Source organism: Triticum aestivum, chromosome 1A, assembly GCF_018294505.1.
Source record: "Triticum aestivum cultivar Chinese Spring chromosome 1A, IWGSC CS RefSeq v2.1, whole genome shotgun sequence".
Classification (NCBI taxonomy): domain Eukaryota; kingdom Viridiplantae; phylum Streptophyta; class Magnoliopsida; order Poales; family Poaceae; genus Triticum; species Triticum aestivum.
The window spans coordinates 487,897,980-487,920,977 of record NC_057794.1 but is presented as its reverse complement, the minus strand read 5'-3'; the positions used below and the strand labels follow the sequence as shown (position 1 = coordinate 487,920,977).

General features: G+C 44.4%; 2 protein-coding genes across 2 annotated transcripts; both read right to left on the bottom strand.

Moving 5' to 3' along the window:
* Window positions 1-412: 412 nt before the first annotated feature.
* LOC123059481 (GPN-loop GTPase 3) lies at window positions 413-4,584 on the bottom strand. Its single transcript, XM_044482047.1, has 9 exons — window positions 4,264-4,584; window positions 3,759-3,867; window positions 3,602-3,683; window positions 2,565-2,650; window positions 2,176-2,279; window positions 1,962-2,092; window positions 1,780-1,873; window positions 1,463-1,518; window positions 413-813 (listed from the first exon to the last, which is right to left on the bottom strand). The coding sequence occupies exons 1-9, from the start codon at window positions 4,306-4,308 to the stop codon at window positions 717-719; spliced, it is 804 nt and encodes a 267-aa protein (XP_044337982.1). The 5' UTR covers window positions 4,309-4,584; the 3' UTR covers window positions 413-716.
* Window positions 4,585-9,271: 4,687 nt separating this feature from the next.
* Window positions 9,272-13,852, bottom strand: LOC123059471 (probable apyrase 7). Its single transcript, XM_044482040.1, has 3 exons — window positions 13,338-13,852; window positions 10,665-12,654; window positions 9,272-10,133 (listed from the first exon to the last, which is right to left on the bottom strand). The coding sequence occupies exons 2-3, from the start codon at window positions 12,496-12,498 to the stop codon at window positions 9,847-9,849; spliced, it is 2,121 nt and encodes a 706-aa protein (XP_044337975.1). The 5' UTR covers window positions 12,499-12,654; window positions 13,338-13,852; the 3' UTR covers window positions 9,272-9,846.
* Window positions 13,853-22,998: the final 9,146 nt, after the last annotated feature.

The window sequence follows — 22,998 nt, the reverse complement described above, 5'->3', positions numbered from 1 at the left end:
TCGACGAAAACGTCTCCTCCCACTGAAAGCGCATCGCCTGAAATCCTGAAATAAATTCAGGAATAATGCGAACACCAGGATTTGAACCCTGATGGGTTGGCGATACCACTGTCCACCTAACCAACTTAACCACAGGGTGATGGTGAGCTTGTAAACTGGGATGTCGTATGCATGCATCAACGTAGGTGCACCGAAGACAGAGATCTAGCGTATGCTTTCCCTCTGTCCATTGAAACTTTAAAAGGCATTTTGCACGGCAAGACTTCATATGTGTAGGGGCAGCCATTGATTGCAATGCGATGCTAAACAAGGGACAACCTTGCAAGGAAGAGCTATACAATCTGACAGACTTTCCAAAACCTAGCGCCTCCAAAATATACTGACATTACGCTGACCAGAATTCACGGTGTTGTGTTCAGAAAGAGAGGAGCAGAATTGGTGCATTAGCGCATACACTATTTTAGGTAGGTATTACCGCTCATGTCTGATGCGGTTCAAGAGCTCCGGAAGAGGATGATGATTTGTTTACACAAGCAATTGCTAGTCAACCACACACATAAGAAGGTGACCCACACACTCTTGGCAGATGCATTCTGTCTTGTTTTTACGACCAACGATTGAAACAGATAAATAGCGCTTCTGCGGTGAATTCCTCCTCCCATGGACCCATTCTACATGATACTGACTAATTTGTTGCTTCTGCTCGATCAAAATGGTTAACCATCCTCCTCGGGAATGAAGTCCCTAACCTTCACATCGGCGTCTTCCCCGTACTGGATGCAGTTGTCGATGTTTGACAGCACATACTGAATGCTGCAAAAGCAAGGATGGTCAGGGATACGAAAAAACACAACCAGGTAGATAAATCTGCCATGGAAATTTTGTATCAGCATGGCAAATGGAAGTGCTACACTTCAACGTTGCTCAAGTGTTTTGTTTCACTGCAGCACTATACTTGAAATTTAACCACCTATAGCACATAAATTTCAACTCAACAATCATCTCAAGTGGAAATTTTATCCCAGTGCTCATTCCATAATTATTACTACTATTTTCCAGAAAGACCAGACAAATACTCACTCTGTAAAGAAATATAAGAGCGTTTAGATCACTAAAGTATAAGAGTGTTTAGATCACTACTTTAGTGATCTAAATGCTCTTATATTTCTTTACGTAGTGAGTATATGACAGCAAAAAAATGGAACAACAGCACAAAAGTAGAAGAGCAAATTGTAAGTGTGCTATTATACCACCACCCCACCAAAAATTTGAATCTGGCAAGGAGGGAATGTGTCTTCCAGCTAGATGTTAAAGTTGCATCCACAAGCGTACTAGTAGAAGTAGCATGTCTAAGGATCAGAAACTCAAGTGGCAATCGATCACTTGAGCAGAAAAGAAGGAATGCTTAGGGTGTAAAGAGGGGCTGAGATTTTAACTAAACTAAGAAAACAAACAGGAATACCTGCTCTCCTTCCTCAAATCAAGTGGTATGAAATTCACCATGTTGTAATCATCAACCTACATGATAGTAGTGCTGACATCAATATTGGAGGCAGAGACACAATATTAGAGTAAATTGCCTACCAAAACAGGATACAGAGCTTTCCTTAAGAAACAATTTTCATCAGAAACGTAACAGTTCAAAGCAAGAGATACACATCCGGCAATTATGAATTTATGAAATAACAAAAACATAGTTGACCACAATATATTGACAGTCATAGGGCTTCATAAAGCATGAGATTTTTTATTTAGTTTACAGGTTCATGGAAAGCATACCAGTTCAGCTAAAGCCTTGTTTAACTTGTGAAACCGAGGTGCCATCTGCCGATTCAGCTGTGACAGAAGAACCTGTGCCTCGGGGTTCAGATAACTAAAACAGAAAAACATCATCAGTAAAAAAAGGGCAACCTTAAAATGTTACAGCTAAGTATGGGAGAAAAAAATTAAAGAGAACATACTCTTCTACATCTTTTTTATTGGAAACCAGGTCCATCTTTGAAAGGATGTTGATATGAGGAAGCTCAAGTTGAATCATAGCAGAAAGAGAAGCCATGCAACCGCTAATGTATTTTGTGACATCACTGACAAACTGTACCAAGAAAAACAAACAGATATCAGTCTGGAGTGTGAGTTCAGTGTTGTCGTAAGGAAAACTATATTAATGATCCAAACCTGCGAATCCAAAAGGTACACAGCGCAAACAGTGAAATTTTTCCGTTTCAGATACTCAACAAAGTTGCGCAGAACTGGAACATGAGTGAAGAGTTCAATCTGGCCTGCGAAAGCAAGATGTGGAACCTTGGGTTAACACTGCTTTCATGTAATGTTAAGCAATCTAGGTATCTCAGGTATTTCATAAAATAAGACATGCTACAGAACCACATAAGAGATAGGTAAAGATGGCACCATGTACACAGTAGTGCATAACTTTTACATAAGAAGTAAAAGGAAATTCATTACGTTAGGCCCATGTAGGTGGTAAGAATAGTAGGTGACATGAAATAGTCCAACTAACTAACAAGATATAATTAGAGTATGCAAACATGCATTAAGAATATTACCTGGACAATCAAACACAAGATAGTCATCATCCAAGTAGTTCTCCAATTGTTCATCCAACCAATCATCCAAATTGTCTTCAAGGTGCCTAAGGGTTTCTTAAGGAAATAACAACTGCCAGCATAAGATCCTAAAATGATACTCCCTCCGTTCACAAATATAAGATGTTCTAGCTTTTGTGAATCGGATGTATATAGACATGTTTTAGTGTGTTTGTTCACTCATTTCACTCCATAAGTAGTCCATACTGAAATATCCAAAACATCTTATATTTGTGAACGAAGGGAGTAGTTTTTATGCCAATAAAGAATATTCACATCCTCTTCAAATTGCATAAAATGAGTTCAGCCAGAATTACAAACAGAGCTCTTAACTCACTAATAAAATTCACAGCATGGCAATGTCATTCAATCCAAAGTGTGAAAGGCAGCATCCATGCAAATGACTTCAACAAATGGAGCAGCAAACTGAAACTATAACTTAGCGTCATGGTATCTACTATCCAGATAACAAATCATGCAGGTACAACAAAATTATTTGCTCCTGGAGCATCTACATGTAACTTTTGCTGGTGAAAACAAAACAGAAGGCGGTTCAATTCTAGATATAACAAAGTATATGCGCAAACACCACACAAAGATGTAATGAAGTATGATCTAGATGATGCACCCGTTTTAACTGCTGCGAAAGTAGATCTTCCAGACTAAAAGGGCAACCTGGTGCATGTAGCTCCCGCTTGCGCAGGGTCCAGGGAAGGGTCCGACCACTTTGGGTCTATAGTACGCAGCCTTTCCCTACATTTCTGTAAGAGGCTGTTTCCAGGACTTGAACCCATGACCTCATGGTCACAAGGCAGCAGCTTTACCACTGCGCCAAGGCTCCCCTTCTAGATCTTCCAGACTAACATGTAATAAATCTACTAGCATCCAGCAGTGAAATGTTCGATATGCCATAAGGGGTCCCTTCATAACCAAATAGCTTGGAAGACAAGTAGACAGCAATCAACAACAAATTAACATGCTTTCAAACAACAGGATACTCCATGCAATAGATGAGGCCGCCATTTGGTCCCATCCCAAGCTCCTCCATGACATCATCCAGTGATATGAGCTCTCTAATATCTATAAAAATACCAAACAGAGGTGAGTAAGAGCCCTATGTAAAAGATGTGCACAACAGCATGCAAGTAGTCTTACCAGTAGATACAGGATAGCTGAAGTGCTCTGCAGCTGGATCCAGGTTGACCATATGAATCCTCCTGCCCACCGTCTCGCAATGTTGATACAGACCAGAGCAGTAGGTCGACTGCATATGATTAACAACTGATAAGAAAACACTACGTATTTCTCAGCTTCTCTGTAACCATACTCTAACCTCCCGTGCAAGTGCGACCCACTCCAATCAGTCAAATTACTTGGAATATACATACAATATGTATATAGGTATAATCAAATAGCAGATGAGTACTGGTACATTACTTGGTCTGAAATCACGTCTAAACAGGGACCAAACCACATCAAGCATGGCACAAACTTGGTATTAGAACAAAGCAGGAGTGCAACCATGCAAAATAAGCAGCGGCAGAAGCAGAATCCTAGTTGGCCAGAGCGACGAACCAATCCGTCCCCAATCAAATTAAAGCTGGAGATTGAGTTAAGCACGGAGCGAAAGAGGGAGCGGGCGGGAATCGGAGACAATCACCTTGCCGCTGCCGGCGGGGCCGATGACGAGCTGCGCGAAACCCATGGTCGGCGTTGGGCTGCCGAAGGACTGGGGAGGAGGGGCGGGGTAGGGTTTACAGAGGGGGCTGCTTGGGGCGGGAGGAGAAAGAGAGGACTAGAGGACTGAGGAAACGGCGGCGACGACGTAGGCAGGGGAGAGGGGGCGGCGGGGAGTACGGTCGGGGACCCGCGACGGGCGACGGCCGTCGAGGTGAGTAGCGGGCTGTCGGCGGCAGGTGAGGGCGGACCGCGGCGTGAGTGGCGGCGGTGACGGCGTGAAGGGAGGGGCGATTCTGGCGCTGACCGCTCACATAGCGGCATATAGCCGCCTCAACGGTACACTTTAGTGGCCCGGCCCACTAACTCAAATTTATTTATATTTCTTAAATTATAAAAATCGAATTCATAAACAAAACTTAAAAAATTTATAATTCGGTTTATGATAATATAAAGGTCACATATACGCAAATAATGTCCGTGAAACTGAAGATAAATGTTCATGTATTTAAAAAATTACTCCCTCAGTTCCTAAATATAAGTCTTTTTAAAGATTCAAATGCGGACTACAAACGGAGCAAAATGAGTGAATCTACACTTCTAGAAAGACTTCTATTTAAGAATGGAGGGAATATATATGAAGCTGAATATAAGTGTTCATATATTTAAAAAATGTAAATATCATACTTAAGAAATGTTCCCGCATACAAAAACAAATATTCACATTTTGAAACCCAAATCATACAATTTTGAATGTTTTTTATTTCTGTGAGAATATATGTTAATGTAATTTAAAAGTCATTCGTGTATTTCCTAACAAGAATATACAAGACATAAAGTAAAAAAATCAGCTTGCTAAAACATCTTATATTATGGCACAGAGGGAGTATAACATAACTTCGTGAGCAAGTGAGCACATATGAGCACAGGTTTGTCCAATATATCAAATATAATTGATCGCTCGTGTGGGCCTTCCCCACGGCCCATGACTTGAGCGCACATGAGCACAGGATCACAGGTTGTCAAGAGCAACTAATCAACGAGTACTCCTTCGGGAGACCCCCAAGGGTCACATTGGATGGGCTAGGAGAGCACCATTTAGCATTTTTCCCGCGAGAGATATGAATTTACTTTTCATGGAGACACGGATTTGCTTCTGCCAATCGTGACTCTCGGAAACCTTCCGCGAGAGGTACGGATTTACTTCTTGTGAAGGCACAGGTTTGTTTAGGCACAGTCGTGTTGGAAATATGCCCTAGAGGCAATAATAAAATGGTTATTATTATATTTCCTTGTTCATGATAATTGTCTATTGTTCATAATAATTGTCTATTGTTCATGCTATAGTTGTGTTATCCGGAAATCGTAATACATGTGTGAATGCATAGACCACAACATGTCCCTAGTGAGCCTCTAGTTGACTAGCTCGTTGATCAATACCCAACCCTAAGCATGTCACAAGATCGTGTAGTTCGTCTGCTAAAGCTTTTTTAATGTCAAGTATCATTTCCTTAGACCATGAGATTGTGCAACTCCCGGATATCGTAGGGATGCTTTGGGTGTGCCAAACGTCACAACGTAACTGGGTGGCTATAAAGGTGCACTACGGGTATCTCCGAAAGTGTCTGTTGGGTTGGTATGAATCGAGACTGGGATTTGTCGCTCCGTGTGACGAAAAGGTATCTCTGGGCCCACTCGGTAGGACATCATCATAATGAGCTCAATGTGATCAAGGAGTTGATCACGGGATGATGTGTTACGGGTCAATAAAAAGAGACTTGCCGGTAACAAGATTGAATAGGAATACCGACGATCGAATCTCGGGCAAGTATCATACCGGTAGACAAAGGGAATTGTATACTGGATTGATTGAATCCTCGACATCGTGGTTCATCCGATAAGATCATCGTGGAACATGTAGGAGCCAACATGGGTATCCAGATCCCGTTGTTGGTTATTGACCAGAGAGATGTCTCGGTCATGTCTGCATGCCTCCCGAACCCGTAGGGTCACACACTTAAGGTTCGATGATGCTAAGGTTATAGGGAAAGTTTGTACGTGGTTACCGAATGTTGTTCGGAGTCCCGGATGAGATCCCGGATGTCACGAGGAGTTCCGAAATGGTCCAGAGGTAAAGAATAATATATAGGAAGTGAGGTTTTGACCACCGAAAGTGTTTCGGGCGTCACCGGTAATGTACCGGGACCACCGGAGGGTTTCGGGGGTCCGCCGGGAGGGGCCATCAGCCCCGGAGGCTTGCATGGGCCAAGAGTGGGAAGGGACCAGCCCCTGAGTGGGCTGGTGCGCCTCCCACCAGGGCCCAAGGTGCATCTAGGAGGGGAAAGGGGGAAACCCTAGGCGTAGATGGGCCTAAGGCCCACCCTAGGGCGCGCCCCCTCTCTTCCCCTCTTGGCCGCCCCCCTAGGTGTGGGAACCCTAGAGGGGGCACACCCTCCTCCGCTCCTTCTATAAATAGTGAGGGTTTTGGGGCTGCCAAAGACACGAGTCTCTCTCTCTCTCTCTCTCCTCTCTCTCTCTCTCGGCGCAACCCTACCTCTCCACATCCTCGTTCTCCGTTGTGCTTGGCGAAGCCCTGCTGGAAACTACGCAGCTCCACCACCACCACGCCATCGTGCTGCTGCTGGAGTTGTCTTCCCCAACCTCTCCCTCCTCCTTGCTGGATCAAGGCGCGGGAGACATCACCGGGTTGCACGTGTGTTGAACGCGGAGGCGCCGTTGTTCGGTGCTTAGATCGGAATCGACCGCGATCTGAATCGCTGCGTGTACGACTCCTCCAACCTCGTTCTTGCAACGCTTTCGCATCGCGACCTTCAAGGGTATGAAGATGCACCCCCTCTCTCTCGTTGCTAGTCTCTCCATAGATTGATCTTGGTGATGCGTAGAAATTTTTTAATTTCTGCAACGATCCCCAACAAGTCGTGCTTCTCAAAAAAGAAAAAATACTTGTTCTCTTTTTTTCCTTCCGTGAGAGACACGATTTACTTCTAATGGAGGCACGTTTGCTTCCGCGAGAGGCAGAGTCGTACCTCTTCAGAAAGGAAAGAAATATGCTTCGATTCAGAGTTTTCGTCTGATTTTTTTATGAAAGAAAGTTCATCGAAACCGATCAATATGAGATCTAGTTTTGAAAATCTCAATGTAAGGAATCCAACGACGAACGGTCTAAAAGATAAAACATTTTGAATAATCTAATCTATGAAAACAGAAAAAACTCTTAGATTGCGACAACTGACACGCATGCAGTGTGTCACTTATCGCAACCTTAAAAGATGAGAATAATCTTTACAAAGAGTACTCTGTGATTTTGCAGGTTATCGTGTGCGCCTTTCCCTATGACCTGGTTGGTCAACGATTGTATCCCAAGTGAGCACAGGGAAATGTTGTGTTTCTTGGGACGTGTATACATCTGATATGAAAAAAAAGTAATAACTAAAATGGTCTAAAAAGTTTAAAAGAAAATAGAATAAACTTGAATTTTTTTGCATTAGTAGATATTCAGGAATAAAAGAACAGTGTTGACTTCGTGAAAAAAGTTGCTAGTATTACAGGTCACTATTCATATTATTTTGGCCGAAAATTTTGTTTTCTAAAAGAAGTCAGCAGGGTTTTTTTTCCTTTTGTGGAATTTTTTTACAAGTCCAATGAAAGGTTAAGTTTATTTCAAAAATATTTTCAGAATTTTAACCATTTACTTAATTACTATTCTTTTATATATGGTGTCTTTACAGCCATAGACCAAGCATTCCTGTCCATGAGCACAGGTTGTTCTACGTGTGCAACTGGTTGTGCTAGTTTTTCCTAAAACCCCTAAAAAAGTACTAGTTTAAAAATGAAAAACCAAGTGGATGTACTAGTACGTTTTTTTTAGGGGTGCAAGTGGATGTTCTAGTACTCTCTCCGTCCGAAAAAGCTTATTTTCTCAAATGGATGTATCTAGTATCAAGTTAGTGCTAGATACATCCATTTGAGGAACAAGCTTGAGACAAGCTTTTCCGGATAAGGAATACATGTGTATGTTTTTCTCCATTGTGGTTTTTGCATTCCGTTTATTATTAGCATTCAACATCCATTTGAAAATTGTTTAATCGCTGTCTTCAAAAAACATGTTCCTTACCATTCAAAAATATATACATTACATTCAAAAATGTTTGCATAAATCCAAGAAATGTTTCGTACCATTCAAAAATTGTACATGATATTTTAAAGAAATATTCTTGTGTTTCAAAAAATGTTTGTGAAATTTTTAAAAAACATATTTATACAATGTACAACAATGTTCTCGGCCATTAAAAAATTTAATGTATATTTGAAAAATGTTTAACATGTATTTAAAAAAATGTATATTTGTGTATTGAAATTTTTTCAACGTGTATCAAGATAAAGTTTCACGTGTACTAAAAATGTACAATGTGTATTGAAAAAAAGGTAGACATGTGTTGAAAAAAAAACTCAAAGAAAACCAAAAAAATGTGTGGGATCCATAAAAAGAGTCGGGTTTACGGGAACTGTTAGAGGCCTTTTTTGCCCCAACTTACCTTAACCGGTAGTCTTTTTAATGATTTGAGGATACGGGATCTATTGGAGTTGCTCTAAGCCTTTCAGAAAAGGAAACTTCCATGTATCATAAATCAGATGCAGATCTCAGGAGAAATTTATGTTATACCGCATCCAAGTTGAAGGTACTGATCCTTTCGACTTGTATAATATATGCACCGTGGTAAATACAGGACAAGTTGCACGGTTGCACCGACGATGCTAATGTTCTATTTGAATTTGTATAAGATGCACAGTGTTATTTGAGCATGCAAAGAGGGGGGAAATTGCACCGATGAAAAGCTTGTAGACAAACAGAAGAAATAAGTTGTGCAGATGAACTTGTGACCGAAACAGATTCATACGGAGGATCTAAATAAGGGCAAACGAATTACTGATCGATAGTCTCAATTTCCATCTAAATAAGGGCAATCAAATTACTGATCGATGATCTCAATTTCCATTTGACATCCAAGATTGCGTACCAAATGGTGTTACAAGGAAAGAAGAGAAGGCTGACAAGATGATACATCAATGATAGTGCGCAAGAACATAGCTATCTTTATTATGTGTAGTAAAACTAAAATAATACTGTAGTAATTAAGAACCTTTGAAGAGTATACGAGTCCCAGATGGTTGCAGCAATATCATGATCTGATAGCCTTGGATGTTTGTGGCCAAAGAACTGAGCTGGTGACCTTGCAGGCCATGGCCAATCGCATCGGCGAACCATGTAACATTTCTTCTGGTACAACACCCAGCTGCTTGCAAGACCATCTTTCTTTATGGCATGATTCTATTGCATTGTAGGGGATGGATGTATCATGTCCATGAGGCACCAAGTCATATACTTTAAATTTTGTGAATCCTAAACCTTTGAATTGTCAGTGTGCCGACAAAATTGCCTTCTGGCTAGACAAGAAGAAATCAAGCAGTCTGGAGCTATTATTTACATGGAGTCTGTTATGGCATGGGATCACATACTAGTCATGCCATCCTGAAATGTAATGCTCTACACCTTTGGAATATGAAGATCAGCTAATGAAGACGTGAGATCTTCTCTCGATTGGGATCTCCGGCTCTGAAGTGTTGTCTGACCTCTGGTAGGGTTCCGCAATCCACTAGAAAACTGCATCTGACCCAAGCTCCCAACTGAATAGCTATGATATACACCCAACGATTGCCTGGAAGATTCCATAAGCTGGACGCTGCTGCCTCCTAATCCATGAGTCATGCTGAATGGATGGGGCTCTGACCCAGCGACAGTAGGGCTCAATGGTGTCTTTGTTCTCCCATCACCTGTGCAGAGAGGAAGGCAAGGTGAAGCAAACACAGAAGTTTGATATCTTAAGAATGATGAAAGTGTAACAATCAAATAAGACTTGCAAGATTGTTTGACTACATGTGATACAGCAAATATCTTCACATTCTCCAACAAGGTTACTGATTTTGATAGAACAGCATTACAAAATTAGAGTGCTGTAATGGGTAGAATGACTCACTGAAGTCTCATCACAAAAATTTAGTCAAATATAGCAAGAACTCATTAAATGGAGTACAGTGAAACAATAAAAAGCATAGGTGTTCCAACATGCAACATTTCTATGTGATGCTGCTTCTTAGAAGCACTCAGTAGTAGGTTAAGTGGTGTAACAAATTTGACATTCAAAATAAAGCGGGATAATAAATTAAATAGCTTGGAAGTCCTAAAAATGGTAAATAATGGTCAATAGAAATGTGAGTAAAACAACACTAGCATTGCAGCATTTACACGATAGAGGACTAAACACAAGATGAAAGCTCGATACAAAGACAAATTTAAGCACATACCTGAATTAATATGTCTCCATAAATGAAATCTGAAAGGCGATCCCATACCAAGCGCAGAACTGCCTCCGCTGTTCGGCCTAAAAAGCGGCAAATAGGATTTGCGGAATGACCTTGGGATGGAATTGCTAACGCACAATATTGCACATATGACCAACACGATTGAAATCAGAAACAATACAATAAGAATATTTGGGTTTATCTCCCGGTGCAGTAAAATGTATCCTTGAATATCCATCCTTGACAGTGCCTGCCCAGCCTCTAGCAAAGCAACACCAAGAGTCCAAGTGATACTGCCTGAACCAATTATCACTTGGTTATCTTTGATCTGCAGTCCCTCTCTCAGAAGTGATGTAATATAAGGAGCCCTGAAGCAATACTGCTCTATGAAAGGCTGCGGTGGAACACTACTCCTTGCAACATCCCATGGTTTTTCACAAAACTCCTGACCTCTTTTTAGAACGTCTACAAGAGTAGCATCAGGAGTCAAATTGAAAAATTTGAAGACCACATAGAAACCAGACATTGCATAAAACTGCCCATGTGGTTGCGGAAAGGTACTGGCAAGGGCACAAGGTTGCTGGTTGCAATCAAGTCCAGAACTTGAATTGGACCACTCTGAAAGATTCACTGTTACTTTTGCAAGATCACTACATTCTTTCCACTGAGGTGCCCCAATCAGTTCAACAGCTGTCCCCTGCTTCTCTTTTCCTGTTGTCTTCGCTGAAACACTGGGACTTCCATCTTGTTTGAGTGGCTGGCAGTAAGAACAAACATAATCTTCCCTGTATCCAGTTTGTAGACAAGGATGTTTGACCTGAACTTTGCCATTACCAGCTGTTCCTCCCAGCATCTTCACCAGATGTGCCACAGATTTGTCAAATGCATCATTTAATCCATAACCAGAAAGAGAATAAGCACTAAGTTGATGATTGACAGAACCAATAGTCAGACCAACGCCTGTGTCACCTTGGACGACTTTGTCAGTCTCAAATGTCACCTGTAATGATGATCCGCCTAAATCAAGTGAACCATAAGTCATTTCAGAAGCAGAAGATGAGGTGCCAAGCATGTTCAGGTGGTGGTTAAGAGCTACCCATCCATAATAAGCTTCTTCCATGCCAGTGATGATCTTAACTCTGTCTCTACTACAAGAAAATGATGAATTCTTCAGAACATCCCAAGCCTTATCCATAAGCCACTCTGAATCTGCAGTGGGTAGCTTGCGGACACCAGCTGTGGCATATAGAAAAACAGGAGTGTGCTTGTGTGCGCGTCTTGGGATCTGCCGCTCAGCCATTTGAAGGAGGGGCTCTATTGCCTTCTTCATACCAGCTTCATTGTGAACAAGCTTGCTCAACCCAGGTTCAGTTTCCATTCGTTGATAGGCACGCCCAACTAATTTACCAGATTTTTTCTTAGGAGCATTTCCTAAAGGTTTCAAAGCAATAGGAAATGAATTTCCATCATTATGATTGATGGACCACTCGTAAACATACACTCTTGTACCAGTGCTGCCACAATCAAGAATCACATAGTATTCAGAGCTACCTTCTGAGAGAAAGACATGGAAATATCTCAAAGAAGCGTATATGAAGCACAGCAATAGGATCAGACCAACAGCCCAACCAACTGTTCTCATCCATTTCTTTCGATTTGTTGGTGACGATGGGGGCGTTCTCTCTTTGGAAAAGCTTGCTACAGGACCTTCTCTTTGAAGTGTGCGGACAGGCTTCGCACGCCCTGAGCTCAGATCACCACCAATGCTAGAGCCCCTTTCTAAAGTTTCAATTCTGGAGAAAGTTGGCAAATCTTGAAGAGAAGAAGAAAGCCGCATAGCTGCTTCTTTTGTAGTTGAGGTGGAAACTATTTAAAGATCACTGACAATGAGCGATAAGAAGTGACGTGGGCAAACAGAAGCATGAGTCATAAGTGGGCAGCATAATTAGCCAGACAGTAAATTAATCCAACACCACCTTCGCACAGCCTCTGCCTGCAACAAATTCTGTATGTTAGATAGAAAAATACTAACACGCCGACATCGAATAGATAACACTATAACTTGAAGAACCTACACGCTGGACATTCAGAAATCAGTAAACAACATTCGCATGCTCAGTACAATGCAAAGCAAAAGACTAGCGGCTAGGATAATATTATGCTAACTGAGAGATGACACTCTGGAGTACCTTGGATCAATATCGGTACTCTGAAAAATGCGTCTACTGATCAATGGACAACAGTACAGCTCCCTATATGCTACAGAAAGTAGTAATACCAACAAAACTGACACTCAGTTGTGTCGCCCAATCACAACCTAGAACACACAGCGATATCTGACTTTGGCAAAGACTAATCTGCAATCATGGAACCACAGCCAAGACGCCGACTTTCCATTGACTCGGGCCGGCACTCAGGTATCACAACCACCAAGCCACCAACAAATGGCAGGCCTAACCAGGGGGCACAGGGGTTCAGCTGAACCTCCAATTGGATCGACGCAAACAGACCTCTACAAGTAGCATTAGCTCAGGGAACCTCGTGTAGCCCTATGTGACGGGTCCAACTGCGATCGATTTGGAGAAGAAAGGTCTGTTTTGGATACTTACTGAATAAAGGAAAAGACTCCAAAGCCTATACGAGACAAAAACCAAAGCGGAGATATGGCTTCCTTACCAGCGACGGGAACCGCGCCCGGACGGGACGGATCTTATCCGCTCCACGCCAGTCCAGCACCAGCGGAGCGGAGGGGGATCGGAGACTGGACTGGCGCGCGGGGCGACGGATTCGGGGATCGAGGCGGACAGGGAACGGAGAGAAGGACGGACGCCGGTAAGATCTGGGACGGAAAAGCGGGCCGCGGCCGGATCGGGCGCGGCGGCGGGGAGTAGGGCGATCCGGTCCTCCCGGGGCGAGCGAGCGAGCTAGCTGCTTCGGCGGCTGGCGGCCGGCGGCCTGTACCGGCGGAGGCGGCCGCAGCGGCGGGTTCGGTGGCAACGCGGGGGCGGGAGAGCGGCGGCGGAGGGGGGCGGTGCGGTGGAGCCGACGCAAAGGCGGGTGAGGGATAGTGGCTCACTGGCTGCGTGCGGCCCGCAACCCGCGTGCGTGCGCGACGGCGCTGCGTCGGGGCGGAGTGGGCGGACGGAATGGGAACCCAACGAGGAGAGACGAGCTTGACCTGGACCAAACCAAACCTGGCTAGCATCACCGACCCACGATGTCTTGCCGATGAACGGCAGAAATCACGACCTCAGACAGAAATCAAATCACAAACTGACCTGGTCACGAAAAATTTTTACTCTGCTGACCCTTTGGTGTGGCGCCCGACAATCGGGCGCCGCACCCTACTGTGCAGTGCCCTTCCCTTAGGCGTCGCACATCCTGCCAGCGTGGCAGCCCTGGTCCAGTTGCGGCCCCACACGCACCTGTGCAGTGCCTAAGAGCTAGGCGCCACACACCTGTAATGTGCAGCGCCTAGCTCTTGGGCGCTGCACAGTCTGTGTTCCACTTGGGCTGGCCCCACCCTCTCTCCCCTCCCACCCCCACCCCACACACCCCACCCGACCCAAACCCTTAGACTTGCGGCCCTCCTCTCTTCCCCTCTCCCCCCTCTCAAATCCTTCTCAAATCTTGCAAATCCGGAGTATTTGACCGTGGATTTCGAAGCCAACCCCTCCCTTAAGGTAATCTCCTCCGATCCCCTCGTTTTCATCCATAGGAATTGTCACATTTGCTCAAATCTTGCTAGTTTGGGAAACCCTAGATTTTGATAGGATTTGGAAATTTGTGTTGAATGATGTTATATTTCTTTGCTAATTTGGGTTGTTTAGGCTTCCATAGTATGCTAGGGTTAGGGTTATGTGTGTTTGATGTTGGTGTTAGGGTTATGTTGGTGTTAGGGCTGTGATTATTGTTATGTGGAGGTTAGGGTTATTAATTCATATATATGTTAGGGCATATGTGTGCAAATATTTTTCTTAAGTATTTACTTGATATATGTGTGTTTTTGATTATTGTAGGGATGGGGAGAACATGTGTTTATGTTCATCATGTGGATAAAGAGGCCTTTTTGAAAGGCAATGTTGAGACGGACCCGGATGAGCTTGACATGGTGTTTGAGAGTAGTCCTAGCTATGCGGAGCTTTTGAAACAAGTGAGGAAAGATTTGAATTGGATGGACCCAAGTGACGTTGTTGAGTTCGAGGGAAGGCATAATGTTGGTTTAGGAATGCACATCCGTTGGAAGACAATGCGTGTGAACTCCGAGCAACGTTGGGTTGCATACAAGAAGACGGTTGCCGAATCTCTAGACAAGGCTCTTGAGTTATTTGCCTCCAAGAAGGTTGAGTCTACTTTGAATTTAGACTTGAACCGGAACCCCTCCCCGTTGGTTGCTAGCACTCCCCCACCCATGAACCAAGATCAAATGAGTGAACCTCAATTCACGCAAGAAGATTGGCCAACATTGAGCCCGACTCCAAACAACCAAAATGAAGGTTTTGAAGAGGAGAATGATGAGTACGAGGAGGATGACAACGAAGTTGACCTCCATGACAACAATGTGGGTGATCTCGACCAATATCATGTGCAAGAGACAATGGACCAATCCATCCCTTTTTCCCGTGCATATGCATCGGACTCGGATGACGATGGTCCTGATGAAGAAGTTGATGAGGAGGGGTTCACACCGAAGTAGGCCGAAGCATTCAAGAAGGTATTCGGGCGGGATCACAAGACACCATTGTTCAAGGATCTTAATCTCGTGGATGAAGCCGTTGTGGATGGTGGAAAATGCATATCTCTTGGAGCTAGGCCAAGTTCTCACCGTGATTTGGAAGACGGCAAGAACGGGATATATCCCAGTTGTGAGTTTCAATCCTTCTTGGAATTGAAGATGTGGCTCAACAACTACTCGGTTACACATTATCGTCCACATAAAGTGGCCAACTCGGACGTGAATGTGCGTTACACGGTCAAATGTGAAGTGCCAACATGTCCATGGATTGTGCGTGCAAGGCCATGGAAAGGAGGTCCCACTTGGCGCATAGTGAGTTGTCTACCAACTCACATGTGCCGGCACAAGAATGCGGATGGCAAGCTTGTGTACCAACAACACAGACAACTCACGTCCGAGTTCATTGCTTACAGGCTGTCCAACCAAATATCCACACTTCCAACAATGATCATCAAGAGTGTCATTGACCTTGTGAAAGCCATCTTTCATTACAAGGTGAAGTACGGCAAGGCATGGAAGGCGAAGCAAGCCGCATTCAAGATGTTGTATGGCAATTGGGAGGAAGCATACAACCGACTCCCTAGGTTGTTGTTAGCTATGGCCGCCACAAACCCAGGCATGGTTCACGTGGTTGAGCCTCATGGGCACCAAACATTGATTCATAACGGGAGGACCGTCCGAGTATTTGGCCGTGCATTTTGGGCCTTTGAGCAATGCGTGAGGGCTTTTGAGCATTGTCGGCCCGTCATCGCCATTGATGGCACGTTCTTGACCGGACAATACAAGGGCACTTTATTGGTTGCAATAGCAAGTGATGCCAATAACCGGGTGTTGCCTTTGGCTTTCGCTTTGGTTGAGGTGGAGAACAATGATAACTGGGAGTGGTTCTTGCGTCAACTGAGAACAAGGGTATTACCTGCTGAAAGGGAAATTTGTGTCATATCAGATCGCCATCCTGGAATTCTAAATGCGGTGGTGGTCGACATTCCCGAACATACAAAGTTGCATCATCGATGATGCATGAGGCACTTTTGTGCAAACTTCTATAGGGCATGTGGTATCAAGGAGTTGGCCGATGATCTTCAGGATTGTTGTCTCGCTTTCACCAACAAGTGGTTTTCCACATTGTTCAATGCATTGCTCAGACACAAGAAACTTGACCCCGGCGGTCAGGAGTTTCTGAATAAGAACATTGCCGAAAGGAATATGTGGGCACGTGCTTTCGATGAAGATGGCCGGAGGTACGGTCAAATGACAAGCAATATGGCAGAATGCTTCAATAAGGTGCTCAAGGGTGTACGTGCATTACCCATGACGGCAATAGTTCAATAACACTACGGTACTACCAATATGAATACACATCCTAAATCGAGCAAACCAAACAAATCAAGGGTTCCATCAAATCATGGACAAATCTCTAGAATGGCAACAAATTTACGGAGCAAAAGAAAGAGAAGGGAAGAGTTTACCTAGTAGGATGGATTGGGGATCGAATCCACGGATCAAATCTTCAGATCTGAGAGGGATGTGGGGGGATTAGTGAAGGAAATATGCCCTAGAGGCAATAATAAAGTTATTATTTATTTCCTTATAATCATGATAAATGTTTATTATTCATGCTAGAATTGTATTTACCGGAAACATAATACATGTGTGAATACATAGACAAACATAGTGTCACTAGTATGCCTCTACTTGACTAGCTCGTTAATCAAAGATGGTTATGTTTCCTAACCATGAACAATGAGTTGTTATTTGATTAACGAGGTCACATCATTAGTAGAATGATCTGATTGACATGACCCATTCCATTAGCTTAGCACCTGATCGTTTAGTGTGTTGCTATTGCTTTCTTCATGACTTATACATGTTCCTATGACTATGAGATTATGCAACTCCCGTTTACCGGAGGAACACTTTGGGTACTACCAAACGTCACAACGTAAATGGGTGATTATAAAGGAGTACTACAGGTGTCTCCAATGGTCGATGTTGGGTTGGCGTATTTCGAGATTAGGATTTGTCACTCCGATTGTCGGAGAGGTATCTCTGGGCCCTCTCGGTAATACACATCACATAAGCCTTGCAAGCATTACAACTAATATGTTAGTTGTGAGATGATGTATTACGGAACGAGTAAAGAGACTTGCCGGTAACGAGATTGAACTAGGTATTGGATACCGACGATCGAATCTCGGGCAAGTAACATACCGATGACAAAGGGAACAACGTATGTTGTTATGCGGTCTGACCGATAAAGATCTTCGTAGAATGTGTAGGAGCCAATATGGGCATCCAGGTCCCGCTATTGGTTATTGACCAGAGACATGTCTCGGTCATGTCTACATTGTTCTCGAACCCGTAGGGTCCGCACGCTTAAGGTTACGATGACAGTTATATTATGAGTTTATGCATTTTGATGTACCGAAGGTTGTTCGGAGTCCCGGATGTGATCACGGACATGACGAGGAGTCTCTAAATGGTCGAGACGTAAAGATTGATATATTGGAAGCCTATGTTTGGACATCGGAAGTGTTCCGGATAAAATCGGGATTTTACCGGGTTACCGGGAGGTTACCGGAACCCCCCGGGAGCCATATGGGCCATCATGGGCCTTAGTGGAAAGGAGAAAGGGGCAGCCCAAGGTGGCTGCGCCTCTTCCCCCTCCCCTAGTCCTATTAGGACTAGGAGAAGGTGGCCGGCCCCCCCTCTCTCCCTTCCCCTCCGAGGAATCCTAGTTGGACTAGGATTGGAGGGGGAATCCTACTCCCAGTGGGAGTAGGACTCTCCTGCGCCTCCCCCCCTTTGGCCGGCCAGCCTCCCTCCTCTCCTCCTTTATATACGGAGGCAGGGGCACCTCTAAACACACAAGTTGACACAAGTTGATCCTCGTGACCAATTCCTTAGCCGTGTGCGGTGCCCCCTGCCACCATATTCCTCAATAATACTGTAGCAGAGTTTAGGCGAAGCCCTGCTGCTGTAGTTCATCAAGATCGTCACCACGCCGTCGTGCTGACGGAACTCTTCCCCGACACTTTGCTGGATCGGAGTCCGGGGATCGTCATCGAGCTGAACGTGTGCTCGAACTCGGAGGTACCGTAGTTTCGGTGCTTGATCGGTTGGATCGTGAAGACGTACGACTACTTCCTCTACGTCGTGTCATCGCTTCCGCAGTCGGTCTGCGTAGGGTACGTAGACAATACTCTTCCCTTTGTTGCTATGCATCACATGATCTTGCGTGTGCGTAGGAAAATTTTTGAAATTACTACGAAACCCAACAATTAGATGGGGGCGCCGCCGCCGCCGCTGCTCTCTGTCCAGAGAGCAGAGAGATGAAGAACTGCCTGGTCGGGCTGGGGCGGCCGCGCTTAAGTCACTGTGCAGCGCCCAAGGGCTAGGCGCTGCACGTCAAAGTGTGGCGCCTAGCTCTTAGGCGCTGCACAGGTGCGTGTGGGGCCGCAACTGGACCAGGGCTGCCACGCTGGCAGGATGTGCCACGCCTAAGGGAAAGGCGCTGCACAGTAGGGTGCGGCGCCCAGCTGTCGGGCGCCACACCAAAGGGTCAGCAGAGTGAAATTTTTTCCTGAACAGGTCAGTTTGTGATTTGACTTCTGCCTCAGGTCAAATCTGTGATTGTTGCCCCGATGAACGGACGACGTGACGAGAGAGGTGCGGCCGACTCCCCCAATCCCAAGGCCCCAAGCCCCAACAAACAACCTGTCAAATTCTTAAAAAAAACTGTCAAACAAAAATCCTCCAGCGAACGAAGCTAAAAAAAACAAAGCATACAACGTCATCACCAGGATACGTCGTGAGGATAGATCGAAACACCAGAAGAGAATTCACCAGCTGTCGAGATATAGAGCCAACGTCCTTTAGAACGAAACAGCAACACAATAATCCTAACGTTGGCATCACTGATCTTGGTCATGAAGGCATCCCGGGGTGAGAATGGAGCCACGGGGTTTCTATTATCTACGGCACCGTCCCCCTCAACACATCAACACCAAGAAGACACAAATGTAACATGAAGGAAACTAAGAAATGTACTCTAATGTCAACTCGTGCTTCCTCTCACTTCCTAGTGCTAAAGAGATCACCAGTGGACAATGCAGAAAACCAAGTTGAACACAATAGGGTGCCAAACTCGGTTCAAACGGTTTTACCTCCTCCACACCGACGCCCAAAGAGAAGTGTGTGCTTATAACAGTTGCTTCCCCGAGGCTTTAACACTGGTCTATTACCAACAAAACATTATCGACCATTGTAAATAGTTATCAATGTTACAACTTTTGGGCAACATTGGTAATTGCTGGGTGGATGCTTCATGGCCAGTCGTAAAGGATGAGAGAATGGCTCTCCTCCCTCTCTCCCTCCCCCCCCTCCTCTCTCCCACCTCCTCTCCACCAACAATGGCAATTTCTAATATAATCAACCATGGAAAGCTTACTGCATTGGGACTTTGCTCTGGGCCTAGCCCTTGTAGATCAGGTGAGAAGAAAATTTGGGTCCACAGTTCATTTCTCCCCCTCAAGAGACACCAAAGAGTTCTTTTTGGTTGTTTCTTTCTCCTCGGCTTCGTTCCCCCTCTCTGTGGAATCAGTGGGTATTGCTTTGCAATGTTGTCTTGGTGGGATCTCTTCTGTTTTCAAGGTGGCTCCGATCACCTCACGTTCTTTTCGCTTCTCGGTTGCAAGTAACATAGTGGGGCATTTTGTCTATGGGCTTAAAGATCGTATTTGGCTAGATTTTGTGTGCCACTTTCATCTATTCAATGGACGTTTTGCTAGAGCTCATTCTCTTGATCAACATTGGCATGCTGATACGGAGTTGGTTGATATTGCGGACCGAAGAACAATAGCTCTCAAATCCTCACTTAAGTTTCTGGCCCCAAAGGAAAAGTTGGACCAATCTTCATCAAGAGTACTTAGCAAATTTGGGCTTATTAAGTTGGATAATTGGAATTTTTCAAACAAGAATGCCCATGAAGCTTCATCGTCATTGGATCCGAGGCAGCATTTCCATATTCAATTTGGTTCTTTTCCTTCGGTCCAAAATTCGAGCGTGGTTTCGGCTCAGGGCACTAATCGCAATGCGTTAATGCACCATTATTTGGCATAGGCTCAATTTGAGGATAATCAAGTCATTGAATGCCTTGCTTTGGGCGAGTTTAAATGCCCTTTGAATTTGCCTTATGCCCCGCTCCCACTTTTGTTTTTTGAATTCGGCATTCAAATATGCCCCTCCTCATGATATTGGGCCACCTATGCTCAAGGCACAACATAAGGCGGATTTAGCTCAAGCACGTTACTCGCAGCAGGATATTGAAAATCTTGCCACTAATTGGGCTGCCTTATGCTCCAAATGTCTTCAATGGGGGCACACCCGGATCAATTGCGAGGCAAGGCTCATTTGCATTAACTGCTCCGGTCCTGATCACAAAGCAATTAATTGCCCCAAACGTATCATTGCTTCTCATATTAATGGGCAAGTTCCATCAATTTGCAATCCCTTGATCAATCCTACCGGATCTTCTGGAGCACCCTTTTCTGATCATAATCCGGCCCGTCCATCCGCTGTGCTGCCTGTGGCTTCTACGGCCACGTGGTAAGGGCTTGCAGAAAGCTGAAATTTCAAAAGAGGTGGAGGTGGGTAGTCAAAGATTCACAGCCGCTCCCCTCACGCTACGCCTTCCACCTCTAAAACCCAAAAGCCCTCGCTCAGCCCTATCTCGTCAACACTGCAATCACTCCATCCCCACCCCCCTCATCGACCATGGCCAACTACCCCCTGAATCCCGTCCCCTTCCTCCCGCCGGGGTTCGCCGTCGAGCCCGGCCCGGCGGATCGACTTGTGCGCATTGGCATGGTGGTTGGCCCCATTGCTCCACTCAACCACGACTATCTGGCTATCGCAAAATCCAGCCACTATGTGCCTCTGCATCGCAGAGCCATCATCCGCAACCAGATCGTTGCGGCGCTTCATGAGCTGCAGCTGTTCACCACAGAGGTCAGTGATCACTGCTACCTCTTGAGCATGTGTTGGTTTTCCCTTGAAGAGGAAAGGGTGATACAGCAAAGTAGCGTAAGTATTTCCCTCAGTTTTTGAGAACCAAGGTATCGATCCAGTAGGAGACTACACGCAAGTCCCTCATACCTGCACAAACAAATAAGAACCTTGCAACCAATGCGATAAAGGGGTTGTCAATCCCTTCACAGCCACTTGCAAAAGGGGGATCTGATAAAGATAATAAGATAAATATTGTTGGTATTTTTGTTGTATAGATTGGAAAATGAAGATTGCAAAATAAAAGGCGGCAGAAATAGAAAGTAGATAGGAAAATAATATGATGGAATATAGACCCGGGGGCCATAGGTTTCACTAGTGGCTTCTCTCAAGATAGCAAATTCTACGATGGGTGAACAAACTACTGTCGAGCAATTGATAGAAAAGTGCATAGTTATGAGAATATCTAGGCATGATCATGTATATAGGCATCATGTCCGCGACAAGTAGACCAAAACGATTCTGCATCTACTACTATTACTCCACACATCGACCGCTATCCAGCATGCATCTAGAGTATTAAGTTCATAAGAACAGAGTAACGCATTAGGCACGATGACATGATGTAGAGGGATAAACTCAGGTAATATGATATAAATGAAGGAAATATGCCCTAGAGGCAATAATAAAGTTATTATTTATTTCCTTATTTCATGATAAATGTTTATTATTCATGCTAGAATTGTATTAACCGGAAACATAATACATGTGTGAATACATAGACAAACAAAATGTCACTAGTATGCCTCTACTTGACTAGCTCGTTAATCGAAGATGGTTATGTTTCCTAACCATGAACAAAAGAGTTGTTATTTGATTAACGGGATCACATCATTAGAAGAATGATGTGATTGACATGACCCATTCCATTAGCTTAGCACCCGATCTTTTAGTATGTTGCTATTGCTTTCTTCATGACTTATACATGTTCCTATGACTATGAGATTATGCAACTCCCGTTTGCCGGAGGAACACTTTGTGTGCTACCAAACATCACAACGTAACTGGGTGATTATAAAGGAGCTCTACAGGTGTCTCCAAAGGTACATGTTGGGTTGGCGTATTTCGAGATTAGGATTTGTCACTCCGATTGTCGGAGAGGTATCTCCGGGCCCTCTCGGTAATGCACATCACATAAGCCTTGCAAGCATTACAACTAATGAGTTAGTTGTGAGATGCTGTATTACGGAACGAGTAAAGAGACTTGCCGGTAACGAGATTGAACTAGGTATTAAGATACCGACGATCGAATCTCGGGCAAGTAACATACCGATGACAAAGGGAACACCGTATGTTGTTATGCGGTCTGACCGATAAAGATCTTCGTAGAATATGTGGGAGCCAATATGAGCATCCAGGTTCCGCTGTTGGTTATTCACCGGAGATATGTCTCGGTCATGTCTACATTGTTCTCGAACCCGTAGGGTCCGCACGCTTAAGGTTTCGATGATAGTTATATTATGAATTTATAAGTTTTGATGTACCGAATGAGTTCGGAGTGCCGGATGAGATCGGGGACATGACGAGGAGTCTCGA